At 31.1% G+C, this 15837-nt stretch overlaps 2 protein-coding genes across 2 annotated transcripts; both read left to right on the forward strand.

The window, feature by feature from the left end:
* Positions 1-4441: 4441 nt before the first annotated feature.
* Positions 4442-8750, forward strand: LOC114408929 (nucleobase-ascorbate transporter 2-like). The gene is made up of 13 exons (XM_028372152.1): positions 4442-4901; positions 5012-5109; positions 5449-5625; positions 5865-5965; positions 6068-6143; positions 6229-6288; positions 6584-6768; positions 6883-6979; positions 7239-7384; positions 7462-7553; positions 7650-7727; positions 7814-7974; positions 8359-8750. Exons 1-13 carry the CDS (start codon positions 4811-4813, stop codon positions 8569-8571), a joined length of 1575 nt encoding a protein of 524 aa, XP_028227953.1. The 5' UTR covers positions 4442-4810; the 3' UTR covers positions 8572-8750.
* A 2381-nt stretch (positions 8751-11131) lies between these two features.
* On the forward strand, positions 11132-15545 carry LOC114408930 (shaggy-related protein kinase eta). The gene is made up of 12 exons (XM_028372153.1): positions 11132-11298; positions 12290-12382; positions 12515-12574; positions 12657-12929; positions 13014-13088; positions 13199-13255; positions 13701-13841; positions 13977-14027; positions 14116-14211; positions 14317-14400; positions 14561-14662; positions 14961-15545. Exons 1-12 carry the CDS (start codon positions 11284-11286, stop codon positions 15054-15056), a joined length of 1143 nt encoding a protein of 380 aa, XP_028227954.1. The 5' UTR covers positions 11132-11283; the 3' UTR covers positions 15057-15545.
* Positions 15546-15837: the final 292 nt, after the last annotated feature.

Raw genomic sequence — 15837 nt, forward strand, 5'->3', positions numbered from 1 at the left:
CACATATTTGTCTTTGCTCCTTTGTCTTTTCGTTTTAATAAATATAATATAATATGTAATGCTTAATGGCATTGTAGTCTAGTGCATTTTCCCATTGTCACTTGGAATATTGATGTGCAAGGTGGAGAGTTCATCCTTTTGCATTTCATTCCGACTTTTCACCTAGGTTCTAGTAAAACTCTCTTAGGGTGTTAGGTATTTTCGGTAGAGAAAAAAGAAATAGAAAAAAAATGTATTGAGATGAATTATTTTTTTTTTAAAAAAATATACGTTTTATATAATTTTACAGTTCTTTTTTTTTTCTTTTTCCGCAAACAAACGCGCCTTAACTTATATAAAGAGTTGACAATATGTAAATGCAGTGTCTTTCACTAAAGACAATGAACCCATAATATTGAATATTTATATTTTTACGGAAAAATCCCTTATTTGTTATCCTTTTTTCTCCCTCGAGAATTCATATATTTTTCTTAATTATAATAAAAATGAAAAGAAAGTTTTTTAATCTTAAATCAATTAAATAATGTGACAAAAAAATCATTTAAAAATGCCACTTGTACAACATTCCTTCATTTAAGAACTTAAAACATATCATGGTTTTGAAATTAGCTCTTTTATAGAATGATTTACTTTTTTACATGGTAATTTTTTTTCCACAAGTGTCCTCCTTCAATAATATACTAATACATATTTAGGGTTTGAGGTTTATAGTCGGATACTACTAAATATATGGATATTAAATGTAAAATGTCGTATGTCTTATTTGATTTGATGAAAAATAGTTAAATAGTTAAATATGTAATGTAATAGTATTTGAATATGAATAATTCTAGGAAAAAAAATAACATATTCATTATTTTTTTATACAATAGACCATTAATTAGGCCGCACTACTCGTATCCAACCATTGGATTCGTTAATGAGTTAGCAGCATAAACCTTTTGTTCTTTGTTTTGGTGAATGACCATTAGAATTACATCATCTCATCTTTTATTAGCTTCCCGATTCTGGGTGGAGAATGTGGGAGTCAGTGGGACACGATATGGAACAAGTTCACGGTTGTCCCTTTTCCTTTTTTTGTAGGGAACTCAAAGTCAAAAATCATCTTTTACTTTTAACCCTATATGCACGACCAACAAAAATAATTAGAAACCGAACCAAAGACCCCATCAATATCTTCAATGCAAGATCCTCTCCCATTTGTTCCTACGTATCAACATCTTCTATTCTTCATCTTCAATTGCACCTTCAATCTCTTATGACATTATCTGACAAGCTTGTGCTTCCTTTCCATTTGCCTATCAAGGCTCAACCACTCTGGTCAGTATCCACATCAACTCCTCAAAATCATCATTCCCTTGCTCTTTTCCCCATGCAAGCAGGCCCATTGAATGAAAAAAAGGGAAAGTAACATAAAAGGAAAAGAAAAAGCCTCTTCAAGTAATCCTAAATCCTATATGTATAGTTTTTTTTTTTCGAAAGGCTAGCTCTAAGGCTCCTCTTTTTATGACCAACTAATGATTTTGGTTGTTAATGGGATATACTTAGGAACTGTGCCTTAAGAGATAACTTAGGAGCATTATTTTGCTTCTTTTCTTCATTTCTTTTAGTTCATAAAGATAGCTTACCAAACCTTTTTCAGGCCTCTTTCATCATGTGCGATGGAAATGCATTATATTTGTAGAGTGGTAGAACTCTTACTGAATTTTTTTAATCAAAACTTGCTCTGTATCTTGTTAAAGTGACATGAACTCAGACTCAGTTTCATTAGGGAAAAAAATGCTCTGAATATTCTCTACTCTAACAAAAGTTTATTAAAAGCTTTTTTTCCTTCAAAAGTTAAATTTACAACTGAAAATCATTAAATAAGAATGAAATTCATAAAATTTGATAATTTCAATAAATTTTAACCAATCATAATATTTAAAAGAATATGGAAGAGTATGTTATATATGAAATGAATCTTCTTTAATTGATTTTTACATCACCATATTATGAAAATTTTGTGTCCATCTCATTAAAAATGAAATAAACGGGTCATATTAAATTTTGTGTACATTAAAAAAAAAGATATAAGCAAAATTTCACATATTAAATCATGTTAGGAGGGGAATACTCACCTTGTGTGCACCTAAGATTGTTTAGTCATTAATTTTGATAGTCAATATTTTGTAACATCCTAAAATTTTATTATAATAATTGTTATTAATTTTAGTTTAAAAATTATTAGTATAAAATTTTGTTTGAATTAAAACGATTATGATAATATATATATATTATTTTTGGAATGCTTGTATTATGATATATTGAATATTATTGAAATAATTAAATAAAAAATTACATATGTTTAAAATTGGTCTAGTTAAATAATTGTTTTATCAATTAAAAAAAAATAGGTGGTTGATGTAAGATTGTTGAAATTATTTTATAATTATAAAAGAAAATGTGACAATTTTACATCCTAATTAAAAGGATTACAAGATTATTACTATTACAAAAGATCATTATTATAGTAATAATATAATATTGTATATCTAGTTTGGATAAAATATTTATTATATTTGAATTTGTGATCATTGAGAATAATTTAAATCTTAACATATTTTATCTTAATATATCTTAAAAGGAAATAAAATATTAGATAATGTTTAATAATTAGATAAATCTAGATAATAGAAAAAGATAAAGAAAGATTTGATTAGCTAAACCTATTGGGAATATATCTCATGTGATTCAATTTTAAATCATATACTCTTGTACTTGTATAAGGATAGACAAATCTTTTCTCCTATAATTTTTTAAACGGTCCCTTCCAAAAAATATAAAATTAGTATATCATATAAGATCAATAAGAAAGAAGAAACAAATAAAATCTTGTTGACCCATTAAATGGAGAAGAGAAGTAATAAGCTAAGAACACATGATACTATATGCTTTAAAAGGCGAGTAAAGTAACAATTTTTAAAACTTTCATGGTATTGATTTTTGGAAACGTGTCTTTTTGAGTTTACCAATCATAAATCAATAAATTGATACATTGATCCTAGCATAAATTAATCCCTATGATGATTGTCAAATTTAAGTTTTGTGGTATTCTTGTGTGAAATTATTTAAGTGTATGATATAATTATACAAACATGTAGATTTTACTATGTATGACATTTAATTGAATTTTACAAAAATGAATCTTGCAATGTACAAATCTTCACTGGTTGCAACTTAGATCTTGGAAATATTTGAAAATTCATGAATAAGCTTGCTTGAATTTTGTGTTTAACTATCATATATACCAATTAAAATATATTTTGATATGTGTGTTTTTATTTCATAGTTAATTATTAATTGACTCATGTAATGTTATAATTTGGGGTATGCATTTGTATGTTATTAGTGTGTATGAAATTAGAGTATTCATTTGGTAGTTATTTGGAATGATGTTTTGTAACTACGTGTGAATTGATCATCGCCTTCTAGGAAGTGGTGACTGTATATATTTTGTTTTGATAATTGAATATGCATAAGATATCTTCATCTAGGATGAAATGAGATAATAAATACTTTCATCTATTATGGGGAAAGTAATGAGACACCATTGTATAGATATAAACTCATAGATCTTTTGAAGAATTTGAGATTTGCATTGGTTCATAGATTACTAAATGGTGTTGTGATATTTATTTATTAGTTCAAGATTTGAATGCAATGAAGTATTGATGTTTATTTATTAGAGTGTTATTTCGTTGTGTGAATAACATGTTTATTTTTAATTTAATTTCACGGATATCATGATTGAATTCTACGATTATTGTGCTGACAAAGAGTAAATAATTTATAAAATATTTTAAAACTTATTTTATTTATTAAGATTATCATTTTTATTCAAAATGTTATTTCCAGAGTTTGAAGAATAATCCTTTGAGACAAAAGAGAACTTTTGACTTAATTTATTATTAGTTAAACTTTGTCTTAGTTTGGTTAATATTTTTAGATGTTGATATTTCAAAATAAAGTTATATATTTTTGTAAGAACACATTTGTTAAATATTTAAAGTATTTAAAATCATTGAAATGTTTAAATTTTTCTTTTAAGTATATTTCTATTACAACGAGAAACATTACATATTTCGTATAATATCAATAGGATGGTTTGAGAAAAAGAAAGAAATGTGAATCAACCTCACAGTAATTTTATCCCTACCCTTTTTACCCAATGCCCGTTTTTACCCAAGCTTAATTTTTAATTAATATTCTCAGGATCATGATGCACTTGGAAACTCAGTTCTGCAGAAACTGAATTGTAAAAGTTTAATAAGAACTGAAAGGCAACGGTAACATTTTAATTCAGAACTTGGAAGTTCCTCAAGGGCCACTTTGGGGATACGGAAAAGTTAACGGCACCTTTAACGTTTTATAATTTATAAAATAAAATAAAAGCAAAGGAGAAAAAAGGAGAGAAAGATTGAGGTTATGTAAGTGTTGAACTACACACTACACAGTGCAATTTCTCTTTCTCGGTTGTTTTGTTGCCCTGTTCTGTTCTCACACCATTTCTCTTCAACTGTGCATTCTCACATATTTCTTCCTCTAAAAAAATAATAATTCTCCTTCTCTCTCTCTCTTGATTCCATCCGTCCATTGGTCTTTCCTTTCTCCTTTTCAATCATACATTGACTAACTCTCCCTCTCTCAGTTTTCTCACACACTAGACCAAATATTCTGGCTTTCTATCTACCTTTCTTCCTCTCACACTCTCAAGTTTGTCCTTCATAAGCATTAAGATTTGTAGGTAAAAGTAGAGTTCAAAGGAATCATGGCAGCTCCAAAGCCAGAGGAGATAAGCCACCCACCAATGGATCAACTTCAAGGCTTAGAGTACTGTATAGACTCAAACCCTTCCTGGGGTATGCCCACTTCCTCAACTGCATTTTCAGCTTCATGAAAAGATTGAACTTTTTTTTGTGTGTGTTGTTCACATTTTGGTTTTAATGAGAATGTTTTGAACTGTTAACAGTGGAGACAATAGTTCTTGGTTTCCAGCATTACATTTTGGCCTTAGGAACTGCAGTCATGATTCCTTCATTTCTTGTGCCTTTGATGGGTGGAAGTGATGTAAGTCATTCCCTTCAACTTCAATTCCTTTTGTTTTGCTTCTTCATTTTGTTTTATATTATTATGTATGATGAAATTGTTTGATATTGCCAAATCTCTCTACTGAGGAGGAATGGAGAAACTTTTTGTTTTGCCTTTACATTGTTTTTTTGTTTTTTGTTTTATATATTTTGTTTTGACGCACCATATGCTGAAATGAGCCGTGTGGGTCCCACAGAGAAGGAAAAATGTTGATTCTGAAAGTGAAATTACCTCATGGTCTTTTTTAGTTTTACTTTGCATTGTCCTATTATATAGAGATTTGATATTGATATTTCAAATATTGATACAATGATTCAGGATGATAAAGTGAGGGTGGTGCAGACGCTGCTTTTTGTTGAAGGAATTAATACACTTCTGCAGACACTCTTTGGAACCCGGTTACCAACAGTGATAGGAGGGTCTTATGCATTTATGGTCCCCATTATATCGATTATTCATGATTCCTCATTGAAAAGGATAGAGGACCCGCATTTGGTTTGTACATTTCTCTAATATATTATTTGGTTGCCACATTTCAATTATAATAAGTTGATGATTCAATTAGTAATGGACAATACAACCGCTATGAACAATTTTAATTTTATGTAAGATTACGTCTAATCCTTCTAGACAAAATCTAAGGCAGCGTGACATTTATTAGGCGAAAAATAATGAGTTTAAGCATTTAAATTTATTTTCAATAGATTAAACTAACGTCTTCTATTTATATCCAGAGATTTCTTAACACCATGAGAGCAATTCAAGGGGCAATGATAGTAGCATCGAGCATACAAGTTATTTTGGGCTTTAGTCAGTTATGGGGCATTTGTTCTAGGTGAGCTCTTCTAACTGAAATGCATAGTTACTCTTCCGATTAAAGAATGAAGCTTAATATCTATACATCAAATACTTACTGTATTCTTACTTTTTTTTCCAGGTTTTTCAGTCCACTTGGAATGGTTCCAGTAATTGCATTAGCTGGTTTTGGGTTATTTGACCGAGGATTCCCTGTGGTATATAACAATAACCCACGTGTCAACAATACAAATTAATCTCTTTTTGGCTCATACTGACTAGCATTATTATTTTTTTTTTCAGGTTGGGCATTGCGTTGAAATTGGAATTCCCATGTTAATTCTGTTTGTTGTCTTCTCTCAGGTACTAATCAAATTCACATTTATGTGAAGTAAGCTAATCAAATTAACCTGTGAAAAGCAAAACGGAATGGATATTTCAACTATCTAAAGTGAATTTTTTATGTTTCACTTTAATCCAATGAAGTGCTTTGACAGAAACATTCTTGAGTGATATGACTTTGAATTTGGAAAATGAGAACTTATATGATAATTATTTGGTGAGGCCAAAGAAAGGCATATATTGTGAATGCCCAATATTCTCTGTTTATTCTCTATTGAAAATATAGTAAACAGTTACGATTTTTGCTGTTTTGCAGTACTTGAAAAATTTTCATACAAGACAATTACCAATACTAGAGAGATTTGCTCTACTAATATCAACCACAGTGATATGGGCATATGCACATCTATTAACAGCAAGTGGAGCATACAAACATCGTCCTGATTTAACCCAACATAATTGCAGAACAGACAGGGCCAACCTCATTTCTTCTGCTCCATGGTTGGTACAAAAAAGCATCTGTTAAAATAGTTTTAAATGTTATAATCATAATTCAGGCGCAGGAAGCAAGCACTTAGAGCTGTTGCCAATGACTCTTGAACATGTTGCCTACAGGATAAAGATTCCATACCCTCTTGAGTGGGGTGCTCCTACATTTGATGCTGGTCATGCCTTTGGAATGATGGCTGCTGTTTTAGTCTCCTTAATAGAGGTATTATACATATTTACTGAACAAGGAGTCTTAGCAAAACACTTCTTTATTATTGTTTCAAATTTATTGAAAACTATAAAATCGTGAGTGAAACTTGTTAAATAAGAAGCGAGACATAAAGTTTTATGATTTCTAATAAATTTCACTCAATAACAAAGAGTGTGTTAAAAAGTATGTTACTAATATTTGTTGTACCGAAGATGGTTCTAATAGAAATTCAAATGTTAGCGTTGACTAATTACATTGAAAAAATTGACAGTCAACTGGGGCATACAAAGCTGCATCACGACTAGCAAGTGCAACACCACCTCCAGCTCATGTTCTGAGCCGTGGTATTGGTTGGCAAGGAATTGGAATCTTGCTGAATGGCCTTTTTGGAACACTAACCGGTTCAACAGTTTCTGTGTAAGTGCTACTCTTCATTGTTCATAGTTTTCACTTTTGTGGACACAAATTGATTCTCATAGAATCATCCGTGACAGAGAGAATGTAGGGCTTCTAGGAAGCACTCGTGTTGGGAGTCGAAGGGTCATTCAAATTTCAGCTGGCTTTATGATATTCTTCTCAATGTTAGGTGAGTGCCAAACTATGGAGTATATAGTCCTAACTATATTATCGTCCTTTTAGTAGCTTTCACTTACAATGCACAATTCACATAATTCTTGTTCAGGAAAATTTGGAGCTTTATTTGCATCAATACCATTCCCCATTTTTGCAGCTGTATACTGTGTTCTGTTTGGCCTTGTGGGTGAGTATCACCACTTCTCCTGTGGTTTAGTTTAAACATCTCTTTGCTTCGTCTATCTTATTTCTAACAAGCTTATTTTTTTGCAGCTTCTGTGGGGCTATCATTCTTGCAGTTCACTAACATGAACTCAATGAGGAACCTCTTTATTGTTGGTGTTGCCCTTTTCTTAGGTTTTTCTGTTCCTGAGTATTTCAGAGAGTACACTTCAAAGGCCCTTCATGGTCCTACTCATACAAGGGCTGGATGGGTGAGTTTATTGTTTCATCTATACGAACTTATGAAAATCCTACTATGTGCTTGTTTGGATAACCACTCTGATGAACGTATTTTTAGAAAATGATACTATTTGTATCTTTTATTCTGAACCTACTTTTAGAAGGGATACAATGGTTATCCAAACATGCACCAAGTCAAAATGCATATACTGATTTGTACTTCATAAGAACTGTTATTTATCTCATTGTGAATTCTTCATGGGGTCATTCATGTGACTAATGACATGGCCTATGTCATAAAAATCCTTATAAAGTGACAGAGCAATTATGCATCTTCTGCTTCTGTTTGTTATGGTTTCTTCTTGATGTTTTAATAAAGAAAATGTTAGTACTAATTTTCTCTTCTTTTTTTTCAGTTCGATGATTTCCTTAATACTATATTCTTCTCATCTCCAACTGTTGCATTGATTGTTGCTGTGTTCTTGGACAATACTCTTGATTACAAGGATAGCGCCAAAGATAGGGGAATGCCATGGTGGGCCAGGTTTAGAACATTCAATGGAGATAGCCGTAATGAAGAGTTCTATACACTTCCTTTCAACCTCAACCGGTTTTTCCCTCCACGGTAGGAAAGTTAGTTATACCATCAAGAAAAGATGTTATAGGAAAAGCATCATTTTCCTGAGAAGGGTTATATATTTAGTTGGTGTGAGAGTGAAGCCTGAGTGATAACTGTGTAAGTGTGTATCATATGGTGATTTTTTTATGAAGAAATTGATCATTGGCTTCACACTGAAATTGACCTTCCTCTCTCTCTCTCTCCCTCTAATTGATCATAGGCTTCACATAGTTTATGACTCTATGTTACATAAAATGTAAATTCCAGCGTTGTGCTGATTTAAAGTGTTAGGGGGAAGGGGTAGCGTTCTCATAAAAAAAAATTAAGGTACGTTTAGCAAAGAAGAAAGAGATACAGTGAATAAAAATACGTTAGAAATAAAGTAGATATTATAAATGTGCGAAAAATATAAATGAAATAAGAAAAAGTAATAGATAGAAGAATGAAAATAAACAAGGAATAAAATAGAAAGCTGCAAGTGTGTTATATCTTATTTTCACTCAATCAAACAATTAAAGTGTTCATTGATTACGGCCCATTTATTTTATCACCATTTTCAAAACATCATCTTTAAGTCTTCATTGATGACAACTTGTGAAATATGGATGTTATGTCAAATTAAACTTAGATTATGGCCCAATCGAGCCCCCAAAATGTGTTATTGTAAAAAATATTTGAATTTAAAATTTTTAGTAAAACATCATGGTCAGTCAAGAGATTATGATCCCCTAGTATAATCAAATTAAAGCCATAAAAATAACAGAATTTCATACCTCCAACCTCCTTATGCATGCAAAATTTGTCCCAACTAAACCAATTGATGCCTCTTCTAGTATTTATATTTAAATCCCACGAAAAGGAAATCAGCATTTGTTTGGTTCTCATCGCCCAAAAATAACGACAACAAAATTGCACTCATACACTAAGAAAAACACGAATCAAAATCCATAGACATTTTTTCTTTTAAAAATCTGATTTAACCTATTTTTCTTAAAGGGCTATTTTTATAGTAAAACCATATTAAACAAGTAAAAATATTATCTTTAAATAAATTAATAGACCAAAAGTTATATGTAAGTCAACGATTTTAATTTTTTTAAAAAAGTAGTAAATACACGGTTTCAAAAATATTATTTTAAAAATTAATACATTATTTGGTTTGCATATTATTATTAATTAAATAAGTTTTTTTGCAGCATTAATTAAATAATTTATTTTGCCAAACATTTTTTTGAATATTTCAAAGTCTAACTTTTTATTCAATTGTTTATTTTAGAAAAATTTAATCTGGTTTATCATTAATCAGTCTAAATTTGACTTGGATGAGACCAAAGATTTTTAATGAGTCATGTGATTCGTGTTTGGCTTCCTGTTGAGAAATTTATTAAGTTTAAAATTAATTTTGGATATATTTTTATATGTTTGATTTATTTTGATAAAAAATTTAGAATTGATTATAGATCAATAATTAATCATGAATTAAATAATTTTAAGTAATTTTTGTGTTAAATTTACAATTTTATATTATATTTTGCTATTAACTTGATTTTATAATAAAAATCTAAATATAAATCATGTCACTTTAAAATCAATTTTATAAAATCAATATCATTCAAAATTAATTTTACAAAATCATTATAATTTTCAAAATTAATTTTATTAACACACATTTAAACCCATCCATCAAATATTCACATTTTTTAAGAAAGACATGTAGAGACGTTTTTACAGTGAGATAACTCATTAACTTGCCATTTTTCAATTAACAATTAATTGGAAAAGGTTTAATTTTCATTGATGCATAAGCTGACCCAAGAACATCTCACTGTAAAAAAATTTACAATTTACAAATGTTAAAGAAATTGTTCTGGCTGATGTTAGAAATTGGACCCAATGATATCATATATGCCAAAATCATTCTGGCTCATAACTCATTTTGAGATGAATTCGGCGACGTTAAAATGATAAAAGCAACAAAAAAAAACATGAAACTCAATCAAGTAGTATCATTATTCTTTTTCTTTTTCCTAAAAAAAAAGAGTATCATTATTGTTGTTGATTATGAATAAGTAGTTAAATTTGTCTAAAAAATAATGTGGTTTCAAATTAATTTTTAAAAATAAAAATATAAATTAAGCCTCTCAATATATAAAAAATATGATAAATTAATCTTATAATTAAATTTATGTATTTTATTATTAAAATTTAATATTCAAAAACCAATTTTACAATAAGTCATAATTTTTAGAATCAATTTAACATTAAATCCTTAAATTTAGAAACTATTTTATCATTAAATGTAGAATTATTTTGTTATACTTTTTACCTATTCATTAATTAAATTTCACTTTTTCAATCTTTTTTTGGATGAATTTATGAGTGCTTCACACTTTCCAGATAAATTTGACTATTTTTATTTATTTGTTTATTTAATTTCATTTGTGATTTGAGTTAAGCACACCTAATGACTATGATTAACAGCGAGGTCTTCCTAATGTGCAAAGCTAATCAAGGAAATTGGGAAAAGTCCAAAAAAAAATTAAATAGAAAAGAAAAGAAAAAAAGAAGACAGATGAAAGAAAGGAGAGCTGGAATCACATGGACTTGTCTTTCTCTTGCTGGGTCCTCCATTAAAATTTTCTTCTCTCCCTTCTCTCTCTCACCATTCTCTTCTTCTTCTTCTTCTTAGATTCCTTCTCTCTCTCTCTCTCTCCCCTCCGCCATGGCTGAGGATAAGGTACTTTCCGGGAAAAAAAGTTCATTTTTTTTCCTGACCTTGTTGTTTTGGTTGGTGAGAAAGATGAGTGACCCACATATTGGAGAGTTAAAAATGTCTTTGTGGTTTTTGTTGTTGATGTTAGGAGGGTGAAGCTAGAGTTGTCTGAGATGTGTAATTTTTGGTTCTCTACTTTATTTTTTGCTCAGTTAACAAAGGGGAGATTTGGGTTTGTTATTTTGGAGAAATTCGGTTTTCTTGCTGAAAATCTGGTCTTTTAGCTTACACCAGATGACCCATTTGGTTTATTTTCGTATTGATCTATGGGTTTCTGTGAGGTTTTATCGTTATTTTTTTTTTCTGGAGAGGTTCTGAACTGGGTTGAAGATTTGTATGTTGCCGACACTTATCGTAATCTGATGACGCTTGTTATGATCTTATGTTGATGTTGGAATTTCAAATGTCGTCGATTTGGTTTTTTTGTTTGTCATGAACTTGTGATCGTTTGCCAGTTATTCATCAGATTTGTTTTATTTTTATTTTGTTTTTGGTTTCTGATTCTGATTAAGATATTTTTATCCAGTTTTTTGTACTCTGCTGCTAGCTGTTGCTTTGTTTTAATTTATTTTAGCATGCAGCTCGTCGTGTTCATTTAGTTCTTACTTTCGACATAGTGCTGCTATTTTTCTTGTTTCCCTGTCTTCCCTTTTTTTAGCAACTTATTTCCACTACTGGATTTCCGTGATATCATCCTTAAGTTGCTAACCTGATTTCTTCCCCATGTTTATATCTTTTAGGAAACTTCATTTTTTGAGTTATTTGATGTGCTGTTGAAATGTGATGCTTTAATTTTGTATTGATCATTGTACTCTTTAGTTAGTGTTTTTTATATGCATGCCAAATGGTTAAATGTATTCTTCCAACTTTTATCTTCCTAGTGAAACCTAACCATTTTAAATTACTACTTATTTTGTGAAATGTTAAATTCTAATATCAACCCTTGTTTAAACAGGAGATGTCTACCTCTGTCATCAATGGGAATGATTCCCTAACTGGACACATCATATCTACAACTATTGGAGGCAAAAATGGGGAACCCAAACAGGTATCATCTTTGTAAATTCCATTATGCTGATAATATTACTCTTATTTAAAATTATTTGCTTGGTTGTTAAAAAAGCCTTATGACATTTATCCTGGATTGCAAGTTTAATGTGTTGTACAATGATTTTTGTAGACTATTAGTTACATGGCAGAACGGGTTGTAGGAACTGGATCATTTGGAATTGTTTTCCAGGTATGTTAATGGCTTAATACTAGATTCATTTACTCTTGCTGTCTCCACCTATTCTGCCAAAATGCTGATAACTTTTTCTTAGGCAAAATGCTTGGAAACTGGGGAGGCAGTGGCAATTAAAAAGGTTTTACAAGACAGAAGATACAAGAATCGTGAACTACAGTTAATGCGTGTGATGGATCATCCAAATGTGATCTCTTTGAAGCATTGTTTCTTTTCCACTACAAGTACTGATGAACTTTTTCTTAATTTGGTGATGGAGTATGTTCCAGAGTCCATGTATAGAGTCTTAAAGCACTACAGCAATGCTAATCAAAGAATGCCTATCATCTACGTTAAACTTTATATGTACCAGGTATGCCTCATACTGTTTGGTGATTCATAGATATTTCTGATTTATTTGCTCAGTGCCTGATAAAAGTCTATGGCTTGCGTGTAGATTTTCAGGGGGTTGGCTTATATCCACACTGTTCCCAAAGTTTGCCACAGAGATTTGAAGCCTCAAAATATACTGGTTTGTTTATGTTATTGTTGTTGTTGTTGTGAGTGTGTGTATTCAAATTCAATTCATTCTTAAAACTAGTAATTATTTCTGGCTGTGATGTCATTCTGTGTATATTCCAGGTGGATCCTCTTACACACCAAGTGAAGCTATGTGACTTTGGAAGTGCAAAAGTTCTAGTATGTTGACCTCCTTATTTTGCTTTGATGTACTTAATTTTTTGTCCAACTTTTCCAGCACCATTATCTTTTGTATGGACAAAGTAATAACTCAAAATGTCAACCAATAACCTATGAATTGCCATAAAGTTTTCGTTTAGACTTTGGATGAAGAGGGTTTAATTTTTATATTGTTTTGATTGTAGTTTCTTATGTTAATGTCTTTTCTTGGTCTGCTCAACAGCAAGCTATGGAGCTTTTTTTTTTCCCTTAAATTTCTTTTATACCGTATTAAATTAAATATTTTGATTTTTTTTCTTGGCCTTTTTTGTGGAAACTTCATTTTTTTTTTAGATTTTGGTCATGTTCTGTATTCTTTCAACTTATGTTTTAGTGAGAGTGTGAGACTACTACCCATCTTACAATATCCAGGATCATTTACTAACCTTCAATTTTGTCTCATCAGGTCAAAGGTGAAGCTAATATATCATACATATGTTCACGGTTCTATCGAGCACCAGAACTCATATTTGGGGCCACAGAGTATACAAGTTCAATTGATATTTGGTCAGCTGGCTGTGTCCTTGCTGAACTTCTTTTGGGCCAGGTTTGTGTCATTGATGTGTTTTCATTAATTATTGTTACTACAATTCTATTATATAAATTTTCCACAAAATGATGTAAATGTTCTGTTGATTATCTGGCACCCATGTGTTATCTAAAACAAATTGAACTTTTGCAGCCATTATTCCCTGGCGAAAATGCAGTAGACCAGCTTGTACATATTATAAAGGTACAATTGGTGTTGATATGTATTGTATGTTCCTTAGTCATGCCATCCTTGTCATTATAAATCACCTTTGTAAAATTTTGTATTGCAGGTGCTTGGCACGCCCACTCGAGAGGAAGTACGCTGTATGAATCCCAATTACAATGACTTTAGGTTTCCTCAGATAAAAGCACACCCATGGCACAAGGTCTATAATTTTATCTCCTTTCAGACAGTGGGTTTTTCAGATGATCAAAATGTGATTAACATGAAAATATTCCTGGGCATTCTAACACATCAAAATTGTGTGTAGATATTCCACAAAAAGATGCCTCCAGAAGCTATTGATCTTGCATCCCGGCTGTTGCAATACTCCCCAAGTCTCCGGTGCACTGCAGTAAGTGTGGTTGGCTTTACCCTGCTTTCTGTATTCAAACTAATTTAGTATTGCATTATGTATATCGGCCTGTATTTCTCCTGAGTTTGATTAACCAATGAATGTTGCTCTTTAGAAAAACTAGCACAGAAATTTTAGACTAGTTTATTTTTTTATGCAGCTTGAAGCATGTGCACATCCTTTCTTTGATGAACTTCGTGAACCCAACGCTCGCCTGCCAAATGGTCGCCCATTTCCCCCTCTATTTAACTTCAAACAGGAAGTAAGTCCTTAATAAAACTCTTTCTTGGCCTTACTTGTGCTCTGGCAGTAAATTATTTGTACTAACACAAACTTAACTCTAGGAATAAAATTGATACTATTTTTCAAAAAGTTGAAAAAAATCAAGAAGCCATAAAAAGGTTCATACAAGTGCTGCTCATTCTGAACCCATGTGTACTTTTTAAGTGTTTTTACTGTCTTTCTGTGTTAGTCTATTCGGGTACACAAAACTGTTCCTCATAAACATTAAAGCTAAACATGACTGATGACAACTATATTGTAACTCTCCCTGTTTACAGTTATCTGGAGCATCTCCCGAGCTTGTTAATAAGTTGATACCTGACCATGTGAAGCGGCAAATGGGGCTACAATTTATGCATCTGGGAGGATCGTGATGATAAGCTTGGGGGGGGGGGGGGGGGGGGCATAATGTATACTAGCTGATAAGTTAAACAAAAGTGGCACCATTATTTTTGTCTAAATACCATGTTCTGTGATGCTGGATGGCTGCAGTTGATCCGTCAGTATATGTATTACCTTTTGATTCTCTTTTGCCAACTGGTGGATCCTTATTTCCCCAGGTAAATATAGCCTTGTTTATTGTAAACGTCTACAATGTCATATAGTAAGTATATTTGACTTGAAATGGTCAGATCAGAACTCAGAATGCTTCTGTAATGGGGAAAACTAAAGCCTTGGCTGGAAGGAGGGGAGGGTCGAGAAGAGTTTTTTTGATGGTGGGGGTTGTTGGTTGGGTTTTGTTTCCTCATGTTAATATGTGCCTCATTTACAATGTTGCACAATGCTCAGCAGTTCCTTTCCTTGTGAAATGTAATGTGCTATCTATCTGTTTTTCTTCAATGCCGTTTTCTATTGTTTCCACATTTCAGTTTTCATTTCTTGAATTTGAATTCTCAAGTTCCAGCACTTTTTGGTACTAAGTACTTACAGTGCTCGTAATTTCTTATGTAGACATTATATACGATTTTGAAAAAAATGTTGAGAGACGATGCTTGAACTTTTTCTCTTTCAATGCAACTATGTAAATCCATATGATTTTATTCAATTATTTTTCATTAAAGTTAAATAAAACTACTCGCAAACAGAGGTTGCAGAAGTACGACTTTGCACATGAATTTTCTAAGTATAAACAAAAGGAAAAAATTCAATTCTATA

This window comes from Glycine soja, chromosome 4 (assembly GCF_004193775.1).
Source record: "Glycine soja cultivar W05 chromosome 4, ASM419377v2, whole genome shotgun sequence".
Classification (NCBI taxonomy): Eukaryota; Viridiplantae; Streptophyta; class Magnoliopsida; order Fabales; family Fabaceae; genus Glycine; species Glycine soja.

Excerpts from the sequence above, each read along its gene's own strand:
- LOC114408929 (XM_028372152.1), top strand. The coding sequence starts at position 4,811 with ATGGCAGCTCCAAAGCCAGAGGAGATAAGCCACCCACCAATGGATCAA. Across the intron at positions 4,902-5,011 it reads AGACTCAAACCCTTCCTGGG|TGGAGACAATAGTTCTTGGT; the intron begins GTATGCCCACTT and ends AACTGTTAACAG. Across the intron at positions 6,769-6,882 it reads CTCATTTCTTCTGCTCCATG|GATAAAGATTCCATACCCTC; the intron begins GTTGGTACAAAA and ends TGTTGCCTACAG.
- LOC114408930 (XM_028372153.1), top strand. Across the intron at positions 14,028-14,115 it reads AGCTTGTACATATTATAAAG|GTGCTTGGCACGCCCACTCG; the intron begins GTACAATTGGTG and ends TTTGTATTGCAG. Across the intron at positions 14,663-14,960 it reads TATTTAACTTCAAACAGGAA|TTATCTGGAGCATCTCCCGA; the intron begins GTAAGTCCTTAA and ends CCCTGTTTACAG.